This window comes from Astatotilapia calliptera, chromosome 2 (genome assembly GCF_900246225.1).
Source record: "Astatotilapia calliptera chromosome 2, fAstCal1.2, whole genome shotgun sequence".
NCBI classification, from domain to species: domain Eukaryota; kingdom Metazoa; phylum Chordata; class Actinopteri; order Cichliformes; family Cichlidae; genus Astatotilapia; species Astatotilapia calliptera.
This window is the reverse complement of record NC_039303.1, coordinates 24,936,663-24,953,692: the sequence shown is the minus strand read 5'-3', so window position 1 is coordinate 24,953,692 and position 17,030 is coordinate 24,936,663. Positions and strand designations below refer to the sequence as shown.

Genomic DNA, 17,030 nt, shown 5'->3' with positions numbered 1-17,030 from the left:
TTGAAAAACACGCCCATGATCACAAGCCCGATTTGAGATGTAGAGACGTGCCTTTTGCTAAACTTTGGGTGACCTGCTCTTTGAAAGAGTGGTGAACCACAATCAGAATAAGTGCACCATTAAATAAGGTTAGCTTGTCCTGTGGCTGAAAGGTGATTAAGATGTTATTCCTAAAGCCTGGCAGCAGTTCAAGATCCATTTTTCAAGCATATGACCTAGCCAAGCAGGCTCCATTGTGTATCCAAAAATCCAGTGCCCGCAGTCAGTCCTCATCTCGCTGAAGGCTTTCAGGTCTCTGCACAAAGGATTTTGAAGTAGAAGGTGAAACGCGTTCACGCAGCTTTATAGCGTTCTTCTATAAATCTACAGATCTAATCATTTTAAGGCTCAGACACTTACCAGATGTTACTGACATTTTATGGTACTTGAGGGATCCTTCGAGTATGTAAATCTTTGGCGATATGGAGTGCACGTCCATAATCTTAAGATTAACATCCCAGAGGAAAAGGCCAAATGTCGTGTGCTGTACATCAAATATGAATGTAAAGTTACTATTGTGAGGAATCTGGACGTCTGAGGTAAGAAGCTCTGTGGAGTCTTTATGTTTGCATATCTCAAACAGAAATCTGTTCCCTTGACTTTTAATATTTGGAGACATGTAAGAAGTGCATCGAGAAATTCTTGGAGTTTAGAGGAAAACCCAGCCTGGCATTTTTCCTGCATACTTTTCACTCTTTCTTTGGATTTTTTTTTCTGCCCGGGTGTGCACGGTTTGGAAATGGGTCAAGAATGAAACAAAGAAGTGGGGAGAGAACAGAGCGGGGGCCTACTGGTCCCTCAACATCCCTGCGTTGAATATGAAAATATATTATGGCATAATGTGCTCGTTCAGTATGCAAGCTTGAAGGAAACCATATGAAAAAATCCCAGACAAAGAGCCTTCTGTGTTCCAACTGACCCCCCCCCCCCCCCCCCACCCCACCCCATCCTTCGTCTGCTTCGACTGAGCGAGAGAGAGAGAGAGGGAGTGGGAGAGAAGAGGTAAAAAGGGGAGGTGTGCTCGCACACTCGTAGGAACTGAAAAGGGCCAGTACACACCCTCGCCGCCTCAAACAGCCAGACGCACCGGAGCACAGGTGAGCAGCAAACCTAACCAACAAAAAAAAAGAAGAAAAGGGAGGGGGTGTGGGGGGGTTGCTTTAATGAATCATGGAATTTTATCTTCGCTTGCACCAAACTTTGTCACTTGCAGCCTATTAAGTTTATCTTTATGGGGTAAGAAGACACTATCTTTGCTTGGGGAAAGAGGAGAGAGAGTCCGGGGAATGCGACGAACTGGGGCAGAAGAGGAGGGAAACTCTGAAAGTCTTTGTTTGAGTAGATGACAAACATCTGTGGCTGCTGCTTTTTCCCTTGGCGAAGGCTGTAGGCTTGCAGGGGTTGTTGGGGTGGGGGTGTTGGCTGGCTACATTAGCACTGTGGTCACTGATATCCAAGCCTATTGTCCTGACTGTGTGGAGCCCGCTCTGTGGCCATGTTATAGACTTGAACTTCACTGTGTAACATTAGAGGGTGTATCCAATTAAAGTCCTGACTGGAGACTGTATTGACTTACGCATATATAAGTAATTGCTTCCTGTTAACACAACAGGTGAGGCCCATTAACTGCTTTACGGGGGAGCAACAGGAGGCTTTGTTCTGCTATATGTTACAGTGTGTTACACAGATTAGCAAACTACACCTCCTTTATTTTTGCTGTAATGGGAGATGCTTTGAAACAGCAGAAACCTACTTTGTCAAATGTCTCAGTGCGAACAGAAAGCCAGTAGTTTCCTGCTTGCAACTTTACATTTTTAAAAAGTGTTTGTGCCCGCTGCCTTTGATGTCTAACAGTTTTTCAGATTATGACTGATTGTTTCAAGGAGGTGCCTCCCTCTTGGCACTGGATGACACACACCTACTTCAAGTATTTATTTTCACCTCTTGAAGTTCCCCACCTGTGACAACGAGAGCAGGATGAGCTGCGCGCGAAGCAGACGCTTTATTACAAGGTCTTCCCACTGCATGATTTATGATCGCACTCTCGGCAATGGCAAACAGAGAGAGACATTTGTTCGTTTCATTGGGGACGACTCTTTGCAATGTTTTAGATGTCTGTCATCAGCTTGCACAAGCTGCGGCATGTTAACTATCACAGCCTCTTGAGGAATTATGAAGCAGGAATGCCCATTTTGGAGCACTAGCCCAAATTATTTTGTAGTGCTGCGAGGGCCCTTGAATAGCTCTTTGTTTAAGCAAGAGAGAGTGACTGAGAGAGACAGAGGCCCCGCTAAAGCCTTTAGCCTTTACTGTTAAATTATTTATTTTATTTTTTTTGCTAACTGTAAAACATCCCAGCAAAAGACAGACGATAGCAGACACACGGCAGATCTTCCCCTCAGGGATTCAGTCATAAAGGCTTGCAGTTCAAGTCAATGCTCTGACCCGATGCCTCATTATAAGCTGGGTAAATGATACACTTCAAGTCACAGAGTAGGTGGAATGCGCGCTCACCTGACATCCGCTCATGTGCGCCCCGAGCAACTGATGATGTGCAGATGCCGTTACTGGGGTGAAACTACACGCGCTTTGTGAGCTATTAGGTGGATGACACGCATTCTACAAGCTGACTACTGATGCAGATGCGTAATAAACACACAAGACAACAGCCATGAGGGACAAATGAGTGATTAAGGTTTTGTAAGGGTGCCAAAAGCAATTTCTTTTGTGCGCTGTCACTATGTGAGACACGCCGCAGAGGGCAGAGGGATAGATTTGCTGTCTGGTATGAATCCATCATGAGCTGGCGATGGACAGGAACTCTGTGATTACACATTAAAGCAGCCTGCGGGGCCAAACTGTAAATTAGATCCCTGATTCCTGATCACGGAGGCAGATGGGTGGCATAGGAATATTGTGCAGGGGTGGAAGCCAAGCGGGACAGGTGGGCACTGCGAAATACTTTTTGAACTTTAAGGTAATTGGAGACCAGGTGGTGGTGGAAGAGATATCAGACTATTACGTATGGCAAGCACATAATCGCCAGAGTGGGATAGATATCACAGGTTTGTTTGGGAGAAATACAACGTCAAGCTGCGTATTAACAAGCCGCGATGAATAAAAAGTAGAAAGAAAAAGAGATAAAGAAAGGATTGGGACAGATGCAGATTTCAAAAGTCCATATGCTGGTGTTTTGTTTCCTGAGCCAGAGCCTCTGCTCATGTAGAGTTCTTACATCTGTTCCTTGTCTGTCACTTAATAAATATTTGCAGACTGGATCAAAGTTGGCAATCAACCCATGTTTAAACCAGGGGTGTTGGGACATGTCCTCCACACGTGTTCACCTATGTTCTCTGTGGAGACAGGAAACAAAGACAACTGCGAGTGAAGAAAAATATCAGAAAACCACTGCAGGAAAGTGACACGGTGAAAGCTAATCTGAAGAGACAGTGTCGCTTTCTGAGTGATCCAAGCACAGATCGCACATCTGGAGGAATCAAAGAGCGATTGTCAGAGTGTCTAAACAATACCAGCCTTCATGTCACTTGACACGATCATGCCAGTAAGCTAGGATTGTTGCTGGGTTGTTTTTTTTTTACAGCAGGGAGGTGGGGCAGGGTTTTGTTTGGGCTGATTGTGTCCAGGGACTAATGTGCAGCCCTGCTATGAATTTTCATGACTCAGTTGTTATTTTACGAAACAAAAACACAGCCTTCAAACGATCCAAACAAGTTTACGGTGCTTAGACACCTCGAGAAAGCAGCATTGCTTTGCTTCTCAGGAATCTCAGAAAAGGCATTTAAAAATAATAAGTGTGAAATGTGTGTGTGTGTGTGTAGTTTTTGAACAAGCCTCCCACTCATGAGCAGTGACTCACAAGCAAAAATGAAACCCCAATCAGCTTCGAGGTGAGGCAAGTCCGATCAAGGACAAGGAGATGTGCAAACAGTGGTTTACCGTTACAAATGTTGCCAGTGGCTCCTGTTGGCTTTGAAGGAGGAACATGACACTGCTGAGCTAAAGACATACTCTACAGGGTCAGAGTGAAGGAGGATGTGTGCCCACTTAATGTCACTGCAAGATATTCATGTCTTTGTTTCTCTCTTTACTTCACACTGAATGGAAAGCTTAAGTCCACATTCACTTTCTCAGTGTGCTCTATCGCATCGCAGACCCTGAGGCAGGGATAAGTTGTGTCTGACAGGTTTAATACACAGTAGATCCCAAACACTCAAACCTGAATGGACTGCAGCCTTCCTCCCTTCATGGGAGACAACAGAGTTTATCAGACTCTTTTGTTTTTTTAAAAGGCGCCTCTCGTTTCCGACTTTGCACCATTAGTGTGACTGCACTTCAAAGTGAGAAGCCTGATCTTTATCTCTGACTCCTGCCGTCTTACAAACTGAGATAAGTTGAGTTTGATGCTTTTATTTTTGAGAGTAAACTAACTAAACTTTCATCAGAAGAGTTAGGTAAATGATGTTCTTCAGACCACGTCATTAAAAAGTCTTTAAATATCAGATGGCCTTCCTGAAATCGTGTACGAAGCAGTGAAATTATTTAAAAAAGACAACACTGGTTAGATGCATCATACAGTTTTTATTTGACCTAAAATAGATTTGACCTTTGACATAACTGCATATTCTCCTTTTTCTTGCAGGTGCTTCTGGGCATACAGCGAACACAGAGCAGAGCAGCGATCTGTAATCCAACAATCAGCCAAACTGGTGGAACTGTTGAAGTCTTAGCTGCAGCCCATTGATGTGTTTCAGTGGAAGTCAGACCATCCGCCGCATGAAATAGGAATCTTCATTCTCACATATGGCTTTCCTCAAAAGCAGAAGAATGAAATCGATCATTTTACTTTCAGAGACAGTGTCTGGCTTTAATGCCTGAGAAATAACACGGGACACCAGATGAAAGCAGCCCTAATTGAATGCTTTTGAACACTGAATACAAACCAGCCTCTGCAGTGACCTTTCCAGTATGAAATGCTATTCCTCACACGCACCCAAAAGCAGGAAGCCGCTCATATACACAGCTTCCCTGCGAGCCACTCAAGAGTTATGATCTGTGAGATAAAGGGCAGATCCCTTTTCTCCAAAAGAAAAGTCATCTGCGAGTTGAAGATTGGGGTGCAGGCGAAAAACTTGTTTTTGTGACTAAAATAGAAGAGAAGGAAGAGCAACATCTGGGAAAGAAAAAAAAAGGAGTATTAGTGAGATGTGAGTAGAGAAGCTTGGACTCTTTCTCAGCCCTTCGTGCCAGAATTTTAACACAGCACAACAATCTTGTGCAATTTTCGTGGCATTTATCCATGGGAGCTCATCCAATGCTCATCGAAGCTGACCCTCCTGGGAGGTCCCATTAGATGCAGGATAATACTTCATGAAGACCAAAGAAAGAACACGCTTCTTCCGTCAAATTTCGGCTGTCTGCAGGACAACATTTGGAAGAATTATTGCTGAAAGGGGAGCCGTGACCGGAAACAGAAACTGGGAAAACTGAGCTACTACCTTTCACTCATCTTCTGCGTGGGTGTTTTCTTTCAGCTAATTCACTGTTTGCCAGTAAGGAGTAAAACTTCATCTTTCACCAGTTGCTTCATCCTATCGGGAGAGGAGGCTGAGCCGAGCGGGACAAAGCACTAGCGTTTCTCCCTCCCGCGTTGAGGGCTTGTTCCTGCTGCGACAGACGGCGATGGAGATGGAGAAGGGACATACGTCTATCAGGAGAGGGGTGAGCTGGAGCCCGGGGGGCTTGAGAAAACCTCTCCAGTTAACTCAAGACGTGCAGACCCGTGGGACAGACTACAATGCGTCATGGGAGAAAACAGGATTCAACAAAGAACACATGAGCCGGAAAACAAGTAAGTGCTTGTTTATTTGCTATTTTCTCTCCTTATTTGGACTTCTTACAAGAAAATGTAACTCTAAATGCACATTCAGTGGTTTGTTTCTGAGTCTGGACTCATCAGAGCAACTTGACACAATGAACTGGTCTCTGAGACATCTGTTTCCGTGTCATAAAAATACAGGTTCTCGTAGCAGCTGTGCCAATGCAAGCATGCCTCACTGCTAAAGGACTGTCTTAATATACAACCTGGCCACAGCAATAACAGGCTAACTTGTGGGAGACGTTGTTTGGAAATGCCCCTCTGCTTTTTACCTCTACAGTTGCCAACTTAACTTCAAAAAACCTGTTTTAAAATAGAAATGTTGAATCCATGAAAAGACACAGAAAACATGACTACTGGTGGTGACAAGTTTTTCAGATGCACTATTCAAAGGGAGTAAAAAGGCATTGTGCATTAAGAAAGGTTTCCAGCCTTCAAATAATTGTTCCTGATATGGATCTATAGCCTGTGGGCTTCCAATGCCCTTCCTATCACTCATTACTCACTAGTTTCCTCAAATGAAACAGAGATCACTAGAACAACAAAAAGGCGGCGGAGAAAGTGGACAACTGCTCCGGTGGGATCTTTCCTAACACATGAAACAGTAACGCTATGAGCAGGAGAGCATGGTTTCCACCTCTGAACTGGATTTCTTTATTCCTCCCAGGGGAATCTGCTGAGAGTTTAGGTCACATTCAGTCTGGTAGGATCTCAGGACCTCTGTTAATCCTCGTCTTTCCATACCGCTTCACGCATCACCCGCAGGGGCTGGTGCTGTCATCCATGCCTACCCCACAGCCATCACCCGGAGAAAGATAACATCCGACAGGGTAATCTGACCTTTGATACACAAAAGCAGGGTTGGCCTCCCTGACTTAAATCCCGCTGCCGTGAGGGCGGGGGGAGCTTTCCTGTCTGATCTCACCCGTGCTGGGATGAGGTGATGGGGCAGAGGGCAGAGGTAGAGAAAGTTGGAGGTGGAGGAGTAAAGAAGGGTAGGCAATATGATGTAGGGGCTCTTGCATCGCTGTTGAGCGCTGAGTTTTGACTCTAATGTTGGACAGGAAATTCCTATCCCACTCCTGCAGGTTGGAGGCCTTAGGGTTCAAAGAGGGCAGACACTTAGTTGGAGTGTGAGACGTGCACTGAGGGCAGCAAGGACAGAGGACATTAGACAGAGATAAGCTGCTGACTACTTATCGCTGATTGCACCCATCTCCTGAACTTTCAAAATAAAGTGCAGCCTCTGTAAAGCTTTCTAAAATGAAAGACCCAGATTTGTCAAGCAGTCACGTCCCAGTTTTTTTTATACAAATATATATATATAATTAGGGAAGTGGATGTGGAAGTGGAAGTGCGATGGCACAGATCTGAAAAAGTAAAACAACACTGGAGGCTGAGTGACAGACAGCACAGCCTCCAGCTACACGCCCTCCCCGCCTTTCCCCCCTTCTTCCCTTCCTTTCCTCCCCTGCCTGCCTGCCTGTCTGTCTGTGTGCTGGACTGCAGGGAAAAAGAAATCCGATCCCACCTCGCTCCAGAAAGGGGGTGTGAAGCTATCAAGCGCAGTTAAATTGAAAACTCTTGTGGAAGTACTACAAAACAGCGGAGCCCTGAGTTTTCACTTGAAAAAGGTAAGGGATTAGACACTAGAGTGGATCCAGCAAGAGAAGCAGGCTTTCAGAAAACTCAAGAAATGTGAGAATATGTTAACACGTTGAAGCAGCTTGTGCTTGTCTGTTTTATGAAGAAATATGACTTACTATTGGCAGTGTTTCTGTAGAAGACGCTGGCTCATAAGCTTAAAGTTATTTCTCCTTATAACTAAAAAGGTAAAGATCACTGAGATTTGTGTGTAATCATGCAATCTGTACTTTTGAGCCTAACCTGAGCATTTTATGAATTTGTTGTTGATTAAAATATACATTTTATGCAAAATAACTGCAGCTTATTTTGTTGTTGGAATTTTCCATAAGATTAGCTTAAAAACTTGAGAATTTAACGCTAATTAAAATCAAAATTCGAATTAAATAAAAGGTACCGCTTGGGATTTGCTCCTGAAATGTTACTTGATAACAGAGCTGGCTCCCACTCAAGGTAGATGTTTATAGCGAGGACACTTCATTTCAAGCCTCTCTGCTCTGGTATATTCAGGTAGCGTGAATTATAAACAGCAAATAGCTCATAAAAATGGTCACTGGGACCCCTGGTGGTGCTACTGCTTACAGTGACGACAATGATAAAAGGCAGCGAGTCTACATAAAGTACCTGTGAGATAGGTAGGCTCATTTCTGTGTAGCAGTCTATAAAAGAAGGTGATTTATGCTCATGCCAGTAGTTATGAGAGGACTGCTTGTCTAAGGTGTGGTAATGTGTTTATCCTTGTTATACTGGAACAAATATCTAATATGGGGGATAGATCATGTTGGTGTCAGGTGCATGATTTAATATAGTCTATACTTATCCATTTTTTTTGCAGACATAACCGCCGTCATCATTGTTATCATCACAGAGGATAACTTTGTTAACACGCTGCTTGTTATTACAGCAGGTCCAGGGTGCATGGTTCATGAAAAAAATAATAAAGAGTGGATGGCACACGTATGCTCTTGAACTTTAGCTAAGTTTAAGTAAAAAAAGCTCTAGGATACCTCACAAGGAGCTGATTCAATTACTGAGGGCCAGATTTAGTCTGTCAAATCAGTGACAGATGCATATTATTCCTTTTTACTGGGGGGAATGATCGTGTTGGCTTTACACTCTGTGCCAGGGAAAACTGCATGCCGACTCAGTTCTATAGGACAGCTTTACAAGTGACTGATTTATGCGTAATTATTATGATTGGCACATGATTACATCAAATAATGTAGCTGTCTGGATTCATCACCTTAATAAATGAAAAAAAAAAAACAGTCATGGCTGAGCTAGCTGTCTGAGAAACGTCCTGCAGGGATTTTAAATATCTTCCATCAGAGTAACATGCTTTCAGTGAATAATCTACCAGATGTGTCACCATAACGACAAAGAGACTCTGACTGCAGGTTTTTATGGAGCTAAAAAAGGCAAAAGATGCAGCTTTGATTTTCCTCTCGTGGACTTTGAAGAGTGATGTGTTCACTATACTTTAAATGGGAACACTTAATTGTATAGTATGTTTATAGAAGGCAGTGAAAAAATTTGATTTTTCTGGGCTAGTTTTAGATTGTAAAAATGGTCTATTAAGGGTTTGAGCTGCATTTCTGCACAAATTAAGTACAGAGAGAAACCAAAGACATGCTGGAAGCACAGGCAGGGAGTTTTCTCAGTGGTGGAGGAATGCTCAGGGAGGGACTACTGCAGAAGGAAATAGCTCTGCCGCCTAAAAGGGAGCTCTCAAGCTCAGAAAACAAACTATCATTTATTTTATAATTCCAGTAATCAGCAAACCTATGAAATCAAGGTAAGACACCGACTCGCTGCAATTTCCCTATTTTGCAGCTTTCGACATTGACCTTGATCTTTTTTTGTTGTTGTTTGTTTTAATTTTTATTAACTTTAGTAAAGCAGCTGTTGACATGTTTATTTCAAATGCTTCTCCGCCTACGTCTCCTGGCTCATTGCCTACAGCTCTGGTCTGCTGAGTCAAATGTCCACAAGGTCTTTTTTCCCCTTGCTAGATTGGTTGAAATCAAAAGTACTCTGAAATAATAAAAAAAAAAAAGGAAAAAAAAAGCAATCAAAACCACATGGTGCCAAAACAGTTATGTGGGTTTTAAAGAGAATATTTCTATCCCACACTTGTTAAAAATCGCCCTTTCTGGTTCTTTCTATTTGTACATGAAAACAGTTTGGCAAACTTTAATTACATGCTAGGGAGTTGTCTCTGAATAGCAGCACGTTGCCAAGTCTACAGAGGTCTTACTCCTTTTATTATTTAATATAGACAAGAAGGCAAAACTCCTCTGTCTTTTTCTTTTAGCTGAACTTCCTTTCTTGTGTTTTCTCCTGTGTGTTTCACTTTAGATCTGACCAGGAGTGCCAGTTTGTCAGAGAAGGAGCTAAAGGAGGCTCGCGTCAAGAGTCAGATCATTGCTGCTCAGCTCACCGTCCCTTCCAACTCCAAGTCCAGGGGTGTTCAGCTCTTTAATCGGCGTAAGCAGAGAGTCAACGCCTTCACACTTGAGAGCTGTGGAGAAAGGTCAGAGGAGGACAGAGCTGAGAATGTGAAAACAAACCCCCCATCCAACAAACTGACATGGGCAGAGAGGAGCAGTGAGGAAAAGGACAGAGACCTAAACTTAAAGAACACGACCGCTGACAAGTCGGTCTTCTCGACACCTGCAAGAGTACGCTCAGTGGGCGATATCATGGATGAGCCGGCTAAGGATTTCCACAAAGAAGAAGACACTGATGACCGTGTTGTACAAGAGAGACACTTCCTCCCTGTCAAGGAGGAGCAAGAGGAAGAGGCACGACATCAATTTCACGAGGATCTAGAGGATGAGGCCGAGCGTGAGACTCCGCCAGGGAGTAAAACCACTGATGTGATAGTGTCAGTACATGCTGAAGGAGAAGCAGAGATAAATGGGAGGCAAACAGGGACAGATCCTGCTGGAAAGCTTCCTAATGGCTGTCATGGCGCCTCTGGTCCTGAGAAGGTGTCTGTGCCCACATCTAAGCAGGCAAGCTCCTTCATCAATAGAACTGCCAGACCTTTCTTTTCTCCGCCCACGGTGCAGTCTCCGGAGACCGTCAGGCCTGTCATGGACATCCCCCCTCCTCCTTCCTACTCGACACCTCCTCTCCCTGCTTTTACTGTCCCCCAGCCTGTGGTGGCCTCACCTCCCCCTCCGCCTCCGTCATATCCCACACCACCTCTACCTGCTTTTACAAACCAGCCCCCACAGACTTACTACTCCAGTCCACCTCCAATGTCTCCTGTCATATCTCCTTCTTCTCCTCCACCATCCCATTTCTCTGCTTCCCAGTATTCACAATTGCCCCATTATGGCCCCCCCACAGCCCCGAAACCCTCCACTTTTGTTCCTAAGCCATCAGGGGAGAGGGAGATGACAACACCAATCAAAACAGGAATACTTGAGGAGGGTGCTGCCAGGAGGGCAAATAAAAAGTCAATGTTCACATTCAAAGAGAAACCGGTGGTCGCTCCAAACCCCGAGCTACTTTCTCTAGTGCAAGGGGCAGATGAAAGAAAGAAGCATGGACACAAATCTGTCCCTGAGCCAGGATCTGAAGAAGAGTTACTGGCTCTGGGTGCAGAAGCCTCCAACTTCCTCGCCAAGGAAGAGGACAGGACAGAGGGAGCAAGAGCTCCAGAATGGGCCTCTTGTCTCAAGAGCTCAAGGACCCGACCGAGGGCAGAGCACCAACCGGAGCAGTCGCTTACAAATGTGTCCGGAAAAGGTGCTCAGCTGTTTGCTAAGCGTCAGTCCAGGATGGAAAAATATGTGGTTGAGAATCAGAACGCAGGCCAAATTAGATCTCCTTCTCCTACAATGTCTCTGCCACCATCTTGGGTTTACCCATCAAACATGCCTGGTAGGGTCAAAGCTATTGCTAAAAACTCTGACATGTGTGCTCAACTTTCACAAAATCTCAAGGCGCAACAAGCAGTCAAGCAGAAACCAATGAAAAAACCTCCACCACCAGAACCAGTTCCAGAGCCGCCGCCTTTGGAAAATGGTTGCTCCAAGATAGAGATGGATCTGTCGAGGCACCGGCCATACCAGCTTAACTCTTCTCTCTTCATCATTAACCCAGTCAAGGACCCCATCAGTACCCTACCCAAAGGAGCACCACAGGCCAGGAACCAGCTCGCCACTCCAACTTTCTCCAGACAGACTTCACTCCCTAACAATCCTCCCTTTAACTTCAGTGCCCAGTGCATGTCTCATCAAATACCTCTCAGCCCTACAGGAGGACCAGATTATCCTTCAAATCCGACATCTGGTCATCCGAGGATCAGCTCTCCGATGTCTGCTTTTTCTCCAGACAGGGTGTCCTCTCCCCGGTCATCAGTACAGGCACCAAGGCCCACATTTTCTGCCAAAAAGGCAGGGATTGCACCGCAGGTGTGGAGACCCTCTTTGTACCGTTTTTAGAAAATGTGTTGAAAGAAAATGTTTGGTTTTTTTTAGATACTAAACACATGATTGCAGAAGTGATTTTGATAGGGCTAAAACTTACGATTCATTACACTGCCTGTTTAACGTGTGCCTTCTTCTTTTTCTTGTGCTTCTTATTACTATAATCCCACACATTATAGAGAATTTATGTGTCTCTTAGACACTATGTAACATCTTCATCAAACTACTGACAGATTAACAGTTTTAGCCATGGCTATCTGTGTCTTATCTTCTGTTCAGTGCATATTATTTGTCTTTTTGTCAGTAAAAAAACCCAAAGACTGGTAATTATCCTTCGAAAATGTAAAATGTGCCTCAGCGTAATGAAAATCAACTGCCATTCCCAAAGCCGCGAAGCACATCAGCACTCAAGAACGTCCATTTTCAGCACATTTTAAAATATGATGAGAAACAGCCTCACACTTTTTTCCACTGGGCACTCGGGTGATGCTGCTTCACAAAGCACTTTAACAGATGGTCTAGCATCTGCTTTATGATCTACGATTTGCAATTTAATGCTGTTCACTGACATGAAAGTTGCAGCAAGAGAACTACTTTTCTATCGTTATGCCTTCATGCTAATTTACTCTGCTTTTCAGCATGCTCTACTTAACTATATGGTGTGTGCCTGAATTCTTTGGTGTTTCAAATCTGCCTGCTATATACATATTTTTGTTTTTCATGACTTGAAGCAGTAATTCCGTCATCAAACGCTGTTGTTTCAGAGCACAGGGACTGTGTCTGTTTCATTTCACAAACCTTGATTCGCTGCTCTTTTCCGTCTGTTCTATCCAATTGTTTTATGTACGACTGAACCTTTTCTTCCTCTGATTAAAGCTTTATGCTAACCCTCTACACGGATTCCATTCTGACTTTTTTTTCCTCATTTCCTGACTTCACTGGCTTTTTCCAATGTTAATTGTTTGTCACTTTCACTCTTTTGCCTTTTAAGCAATCACTGGAAACACACTAATAAAATTTATACCTCCTTGAAGTACACAGATAGCTTGCGGCAGGGGGGGGCAGATCTGTTTTGTTACACAGCGTGTGACATTTAAAGTTCTGGGGAAAAAAACTGAAGATTTCCATTACAAGATGTTTTTTTCCCCCATAACAATTTGAGTTATGCGTGTTCATGTTAAGGCCTGAACTCTGCCCTGGCTGGCCTTGAGGGGGTCAGAAATTTAGACAAATGCTATGACTCCTGACCTAGGCCTTATTTTCTTTCAAAGTAGCCTCGAACATTTGAAATATGACCATTAACATTCGTCTTATGAGACCATAACTTCTCGGGAAGGTGATCCTAGCAGGTTAGTTTCATCATAATATCATACTGAGTGGGAGTATTCCCTAATTAGAATAGACATGAGATGGATGCGAGCCTTGCTTCTGTCAGGTAACTACATATCTCTGCAAAGGTTATCCTCTACGTGAAAGCCAGATGACAGTAACCCGAGAGAGACACTTAAGACAGGGCCTGTGTGGGCTGGTAGCCAGGGGAGGCTGGATAAACACATACAGATGGAGGGAGTGCACAAACATAACCTGAATGCTGCTGAGGCACAGGCTGGGCACAGTTTTATCATCACAGGTTCACTTATTAAGTTTACCTAGTTGATCTTCTGGGTGTATTGTGTGAAGTTTCATCTGAACAGACTCTCCGAACAACACATCCTGACACAGTTTAATTAAAAACCTTTTAGATTCATTTACTTATCCACATGCTTAACAATACTATAGCCTAACTTTTTGTGTATTTAATATACTGTGTTTTTGAATACATATTTCTAAGAGATTAAAGAAACACTTGTCCTGATCCAACAGACACCAAAGGAGTCCACTCCTGCTGAAGTTCCCAGTGAGACATCTACACCGACCAGGACACGTAACCTCACAGGCAACCCGGGCGGCCCAGCTACTGGAAGCTGGACTTCTAGCCTCCAAACAAGCCCACCACCCCTCACAAGCTCCATCCGTTCAGTCACGTCCCCTGTATCGTTTCGTAATAATTCAAGATGCCAATCGCCTATGAGCACTCAGAATATCCTGTTTTCTACAGTTACCTCCACTTCCACATCCAGACCCTCACAAACATCTACAGCCACCTTTCCACGCTCTCCTCCTTGGGGTTCAAGATGTCAGTCCCCAGTGGTCAGCCAGTCCGCTATCATTTCCCCAATTCCTGCTTCCCAAACTTCTACATCTCCTTCTCCCCTTTCTCCTCCTTGGGGTGTAAGGTGCCAATCCCCAACGACCCAGAACAACAAGCCCTCCACTGGTTTCTCATTTTCTTCATCTAAACCTCCCCAATCATCTACAGCAACTTCACCACACACACCTCCCTGGGGATCTAGATGCCAATCCCCAGTGGTGAATACCCAGCCTTACACTAGCTCCTCAGTTCCTACGTCCAGACCTTCCAAAACAAATGTATCCACCCCTCCTTGGGGATCAAGATGCCAATCACCATTAGTAAGCCAAAAGGTCCAGTCCTCTAGCTTCTTAGTTTCCACATCCAGACCATCCCAGCCATCTACAGTCACATCTCCTGTGTCTCCTCCATGGGGCTCACGTTCTCAGTCTCCTTCACACTTTCAAACCAGTTTCTCTCTCTCTACCACTAAACCTCTTTACACATCCTCCGTCACCTCTCCTGTTTCCTTGACCAAAGACAGTCGCTGCATGTCTCCCACAGTTAACAACTTGGACTCTAAAGCCAACCATCGCCTGCTGGCCAAAAATATCATCAATGCAGCCAAACGTAAAAACAGCCCTTCTCCTGGTGCACTAAGTGGTCACAGTCTTCCCATCTCATCACTGAGCTACGACGGTCAGAAACCACCCGTCAACCTCTTCCAGTCACGGTCACTGGGGGCACAGTCCCCTACTTTCACCAGTCCTCCCCCAACTCCAACTCAGAGAATCTGTTCTCCTGTGCGTCTCTACAACACTCGCTCCCTGACCGACTCCGACGCATCTGTTGAATCCGAAGACTCAGGCCTCCGCTCGCCCGGCCTCCACTCCTACAACACTTGTCCCCGCGGCTGGGGCGGCAGCCTGAGGGTGAAACGAAGTACCATCTCCACTGACCTGTGAGGGCGTTATTGAGTGTCGGCAAAAGCACAGTTTCTGATTTCATAGAGTTTTGTGGAAGTAGATCACCAAGTAACTGAGTTTCTAGAGACATTTCATCAGACTAATGTTAGATAAGTACTACATAAGTAACTTTGATTGCAAATCCTATAATGGTATATGTTGTATCGAGGTAGTTTATAGTATTTCATATGGCTCACATTCGTAGTATGGCCTGACAAGAACAAGCTTTTTACACAACACAGTTGCTGTGGCTTGTATGCTTCTTACATGCCAAAAAAAGTGCAAAAGACTCAAAATAACCAAAGATTTTTCAATACATATTATACTTTCACAACAAACATACAGAATCTTCACTGTCGATACTGTGTTTGAAAAGCGTTTGAAGAAAAAGTATCAGTTTTAAACATCATTAATGAACTATTGTTATGATGCAAGTAGAAAATTGGGGTTGAGACCTAAAAATGTTGAAGAAAATGAGTAACATGTAAATATACCCCTCAAGTGAGTTTAAACTGCTTTGGATGAGGCATTCTCATAGTACAAAAACACAGCAGTATTTAGGTAGCACACACTCATTTATTACCAGCTGTAACCACTGCAAAGTAAGTAAAATGCATAAATATCACAGTGCAATAATGAGTTTAGCAAAGCGTATAGATGTTGCTCTGATTTGCTGAAATGAATGTAAGCTTTATAGACAGACTGACGAAGAATGACAGAAAAAAAGGGAATGTTAAATACAGAGACTTATGTGGAGGTAAGACAGGGCATTGATACAACTGTTCAATCAAACACTGTTTCCGAGTTCCAAGAAAGATGTCAAAATTGTTGTATTTTTTGTTTCTTTTGCTGTTGTCGACAGAAAAACGGTTGATTAAGGTTTGAGACAAGGAATGGATTAAAATTGATATATTTCACTGAGAGCCTGTTCGAGAGGAGTTCAGAAGTAAAAGTGGATGTCACACAAGTGTGTGCTTTTATGGAGAGGAGGGAGAAAAGATTTTGAAGAATGTTGTACGTTGTAAAGTGATTGTCAGAAGATGATTGGAGGACCAGTATGTATTTGAAATGCATATAAAAAATCAAATGTATGTTCTCGTTCATTTTATTGTTTCTCTTCATACTTGATTTGCACTTCTTTTCATTCCATTTCATCAGCTAAGAAGGGGTTGTTCAAAAACTTGATTGCTTTGAGAAGTGTCACTCAAAATGTTACCTTCAAACACTTCTATACTGTAAAAAAATAAAAGCCCACAGCTGGAGAATGCAATATGCTGACATGATGATGGTGGCACTTAGCCGCAAACATAACTGCTGCCAGAACGATGTTATGTTTCAAGTGTGGAGCCATATTACACCACCTTCTCAAGTCGTTTGCTAGCACAACAGATCATTCCTTCATTCCCTGACACTCAGGCCAAAAGCATCAGCACATTTCTAAATATTTACCCTGTTTGTCTTTTGAGTGACGGGGACTCCTGCTACACAGTGACCCGGCTCCTTCAGCAGGATTAGGCCTATCACTGTCACGGCTTGAGTTCAACCTGGGTCACCACTAGGTGGACTGCAGAAGTTCTCAGACTTTAACAAGAATTGTTATAGTTTTGAATTTGAAAGCAGGTTTTTTTTGGAGTGCTTTGGGGGGGGGGGGGGGGGCTGATTGCATGCCTGCATTTTATAACCCATGCTGCATAACTGTATGATCTTTGAATGATTTTATGCAGAATAAAAAAAATGCCACACTAGATTAAATATTTTCAGTTTGTCTTTGCTATTGTCTTTTATAAAACCATCACCCTAATGAGGAATATAATTGAAAAAAGAGGGCCCGTTATTCTACCCTGGAACACCACCAAGTCATTGGTTCAGGTATG

At 43.8% G+C, this 17,030-nt stretch overlaps 1 protein-coding gene across 1 annotated transcript; it reads left to right on the top strand.

Moving 5' to 3' along the window:
* The first annotated feature begins 1,057 nt into the window (after positions 1 to 1,057).
* Positions 1,058 to 16,247, top strand: synpo (synaptopodin). Its single transcript, XM_026189621.1, has 4 exons — positions 1,058 to 1,136; positions 4,700 to 5,908; positions 9,938 to 12,006; positions 13,885 to 16,247. Exons 2-4 carry the CDS (start codon positions 5,740 to 5,742, stop codon positions 15,154 to 15,156), a joined length of 3,510 nt encoding a protein of 1,169 aa, XP_026045406.1. The 5' UTR covers positions 1,058 to 1,136; positions 4,700 to 5,739; the 3' UTR covers positions 15,157 to 16,247.
* Positions 16,248 to 17,030: the final 783 nt, after the last annotated feature.

Excerpts from the sequence above, each read along its gene's own strand:
- synpo (XM_026189621.1), top strand. The coding sequence starts at position 5,740 with ATGGAGATGGAGAAGGGACATACGTCTATCAGGAGAGGGGTGAGCTGG. Across the intron at positions 5,909-9,937 it reads ACACATGAGCCGGAAAACAA|ATCTGACCAGGAGTGCCAGT; the intron begins GTAAGTGCTTGT and ends GTTTCACTTTAG. Across the intron at positions 12,007-13,884 it reads AGGCAGGGATTGCACCGCAG|ACACCAAAGGAGTCCACTCC; the intron begins GTGTGGAGACCC and ends CTGATCCAACAG.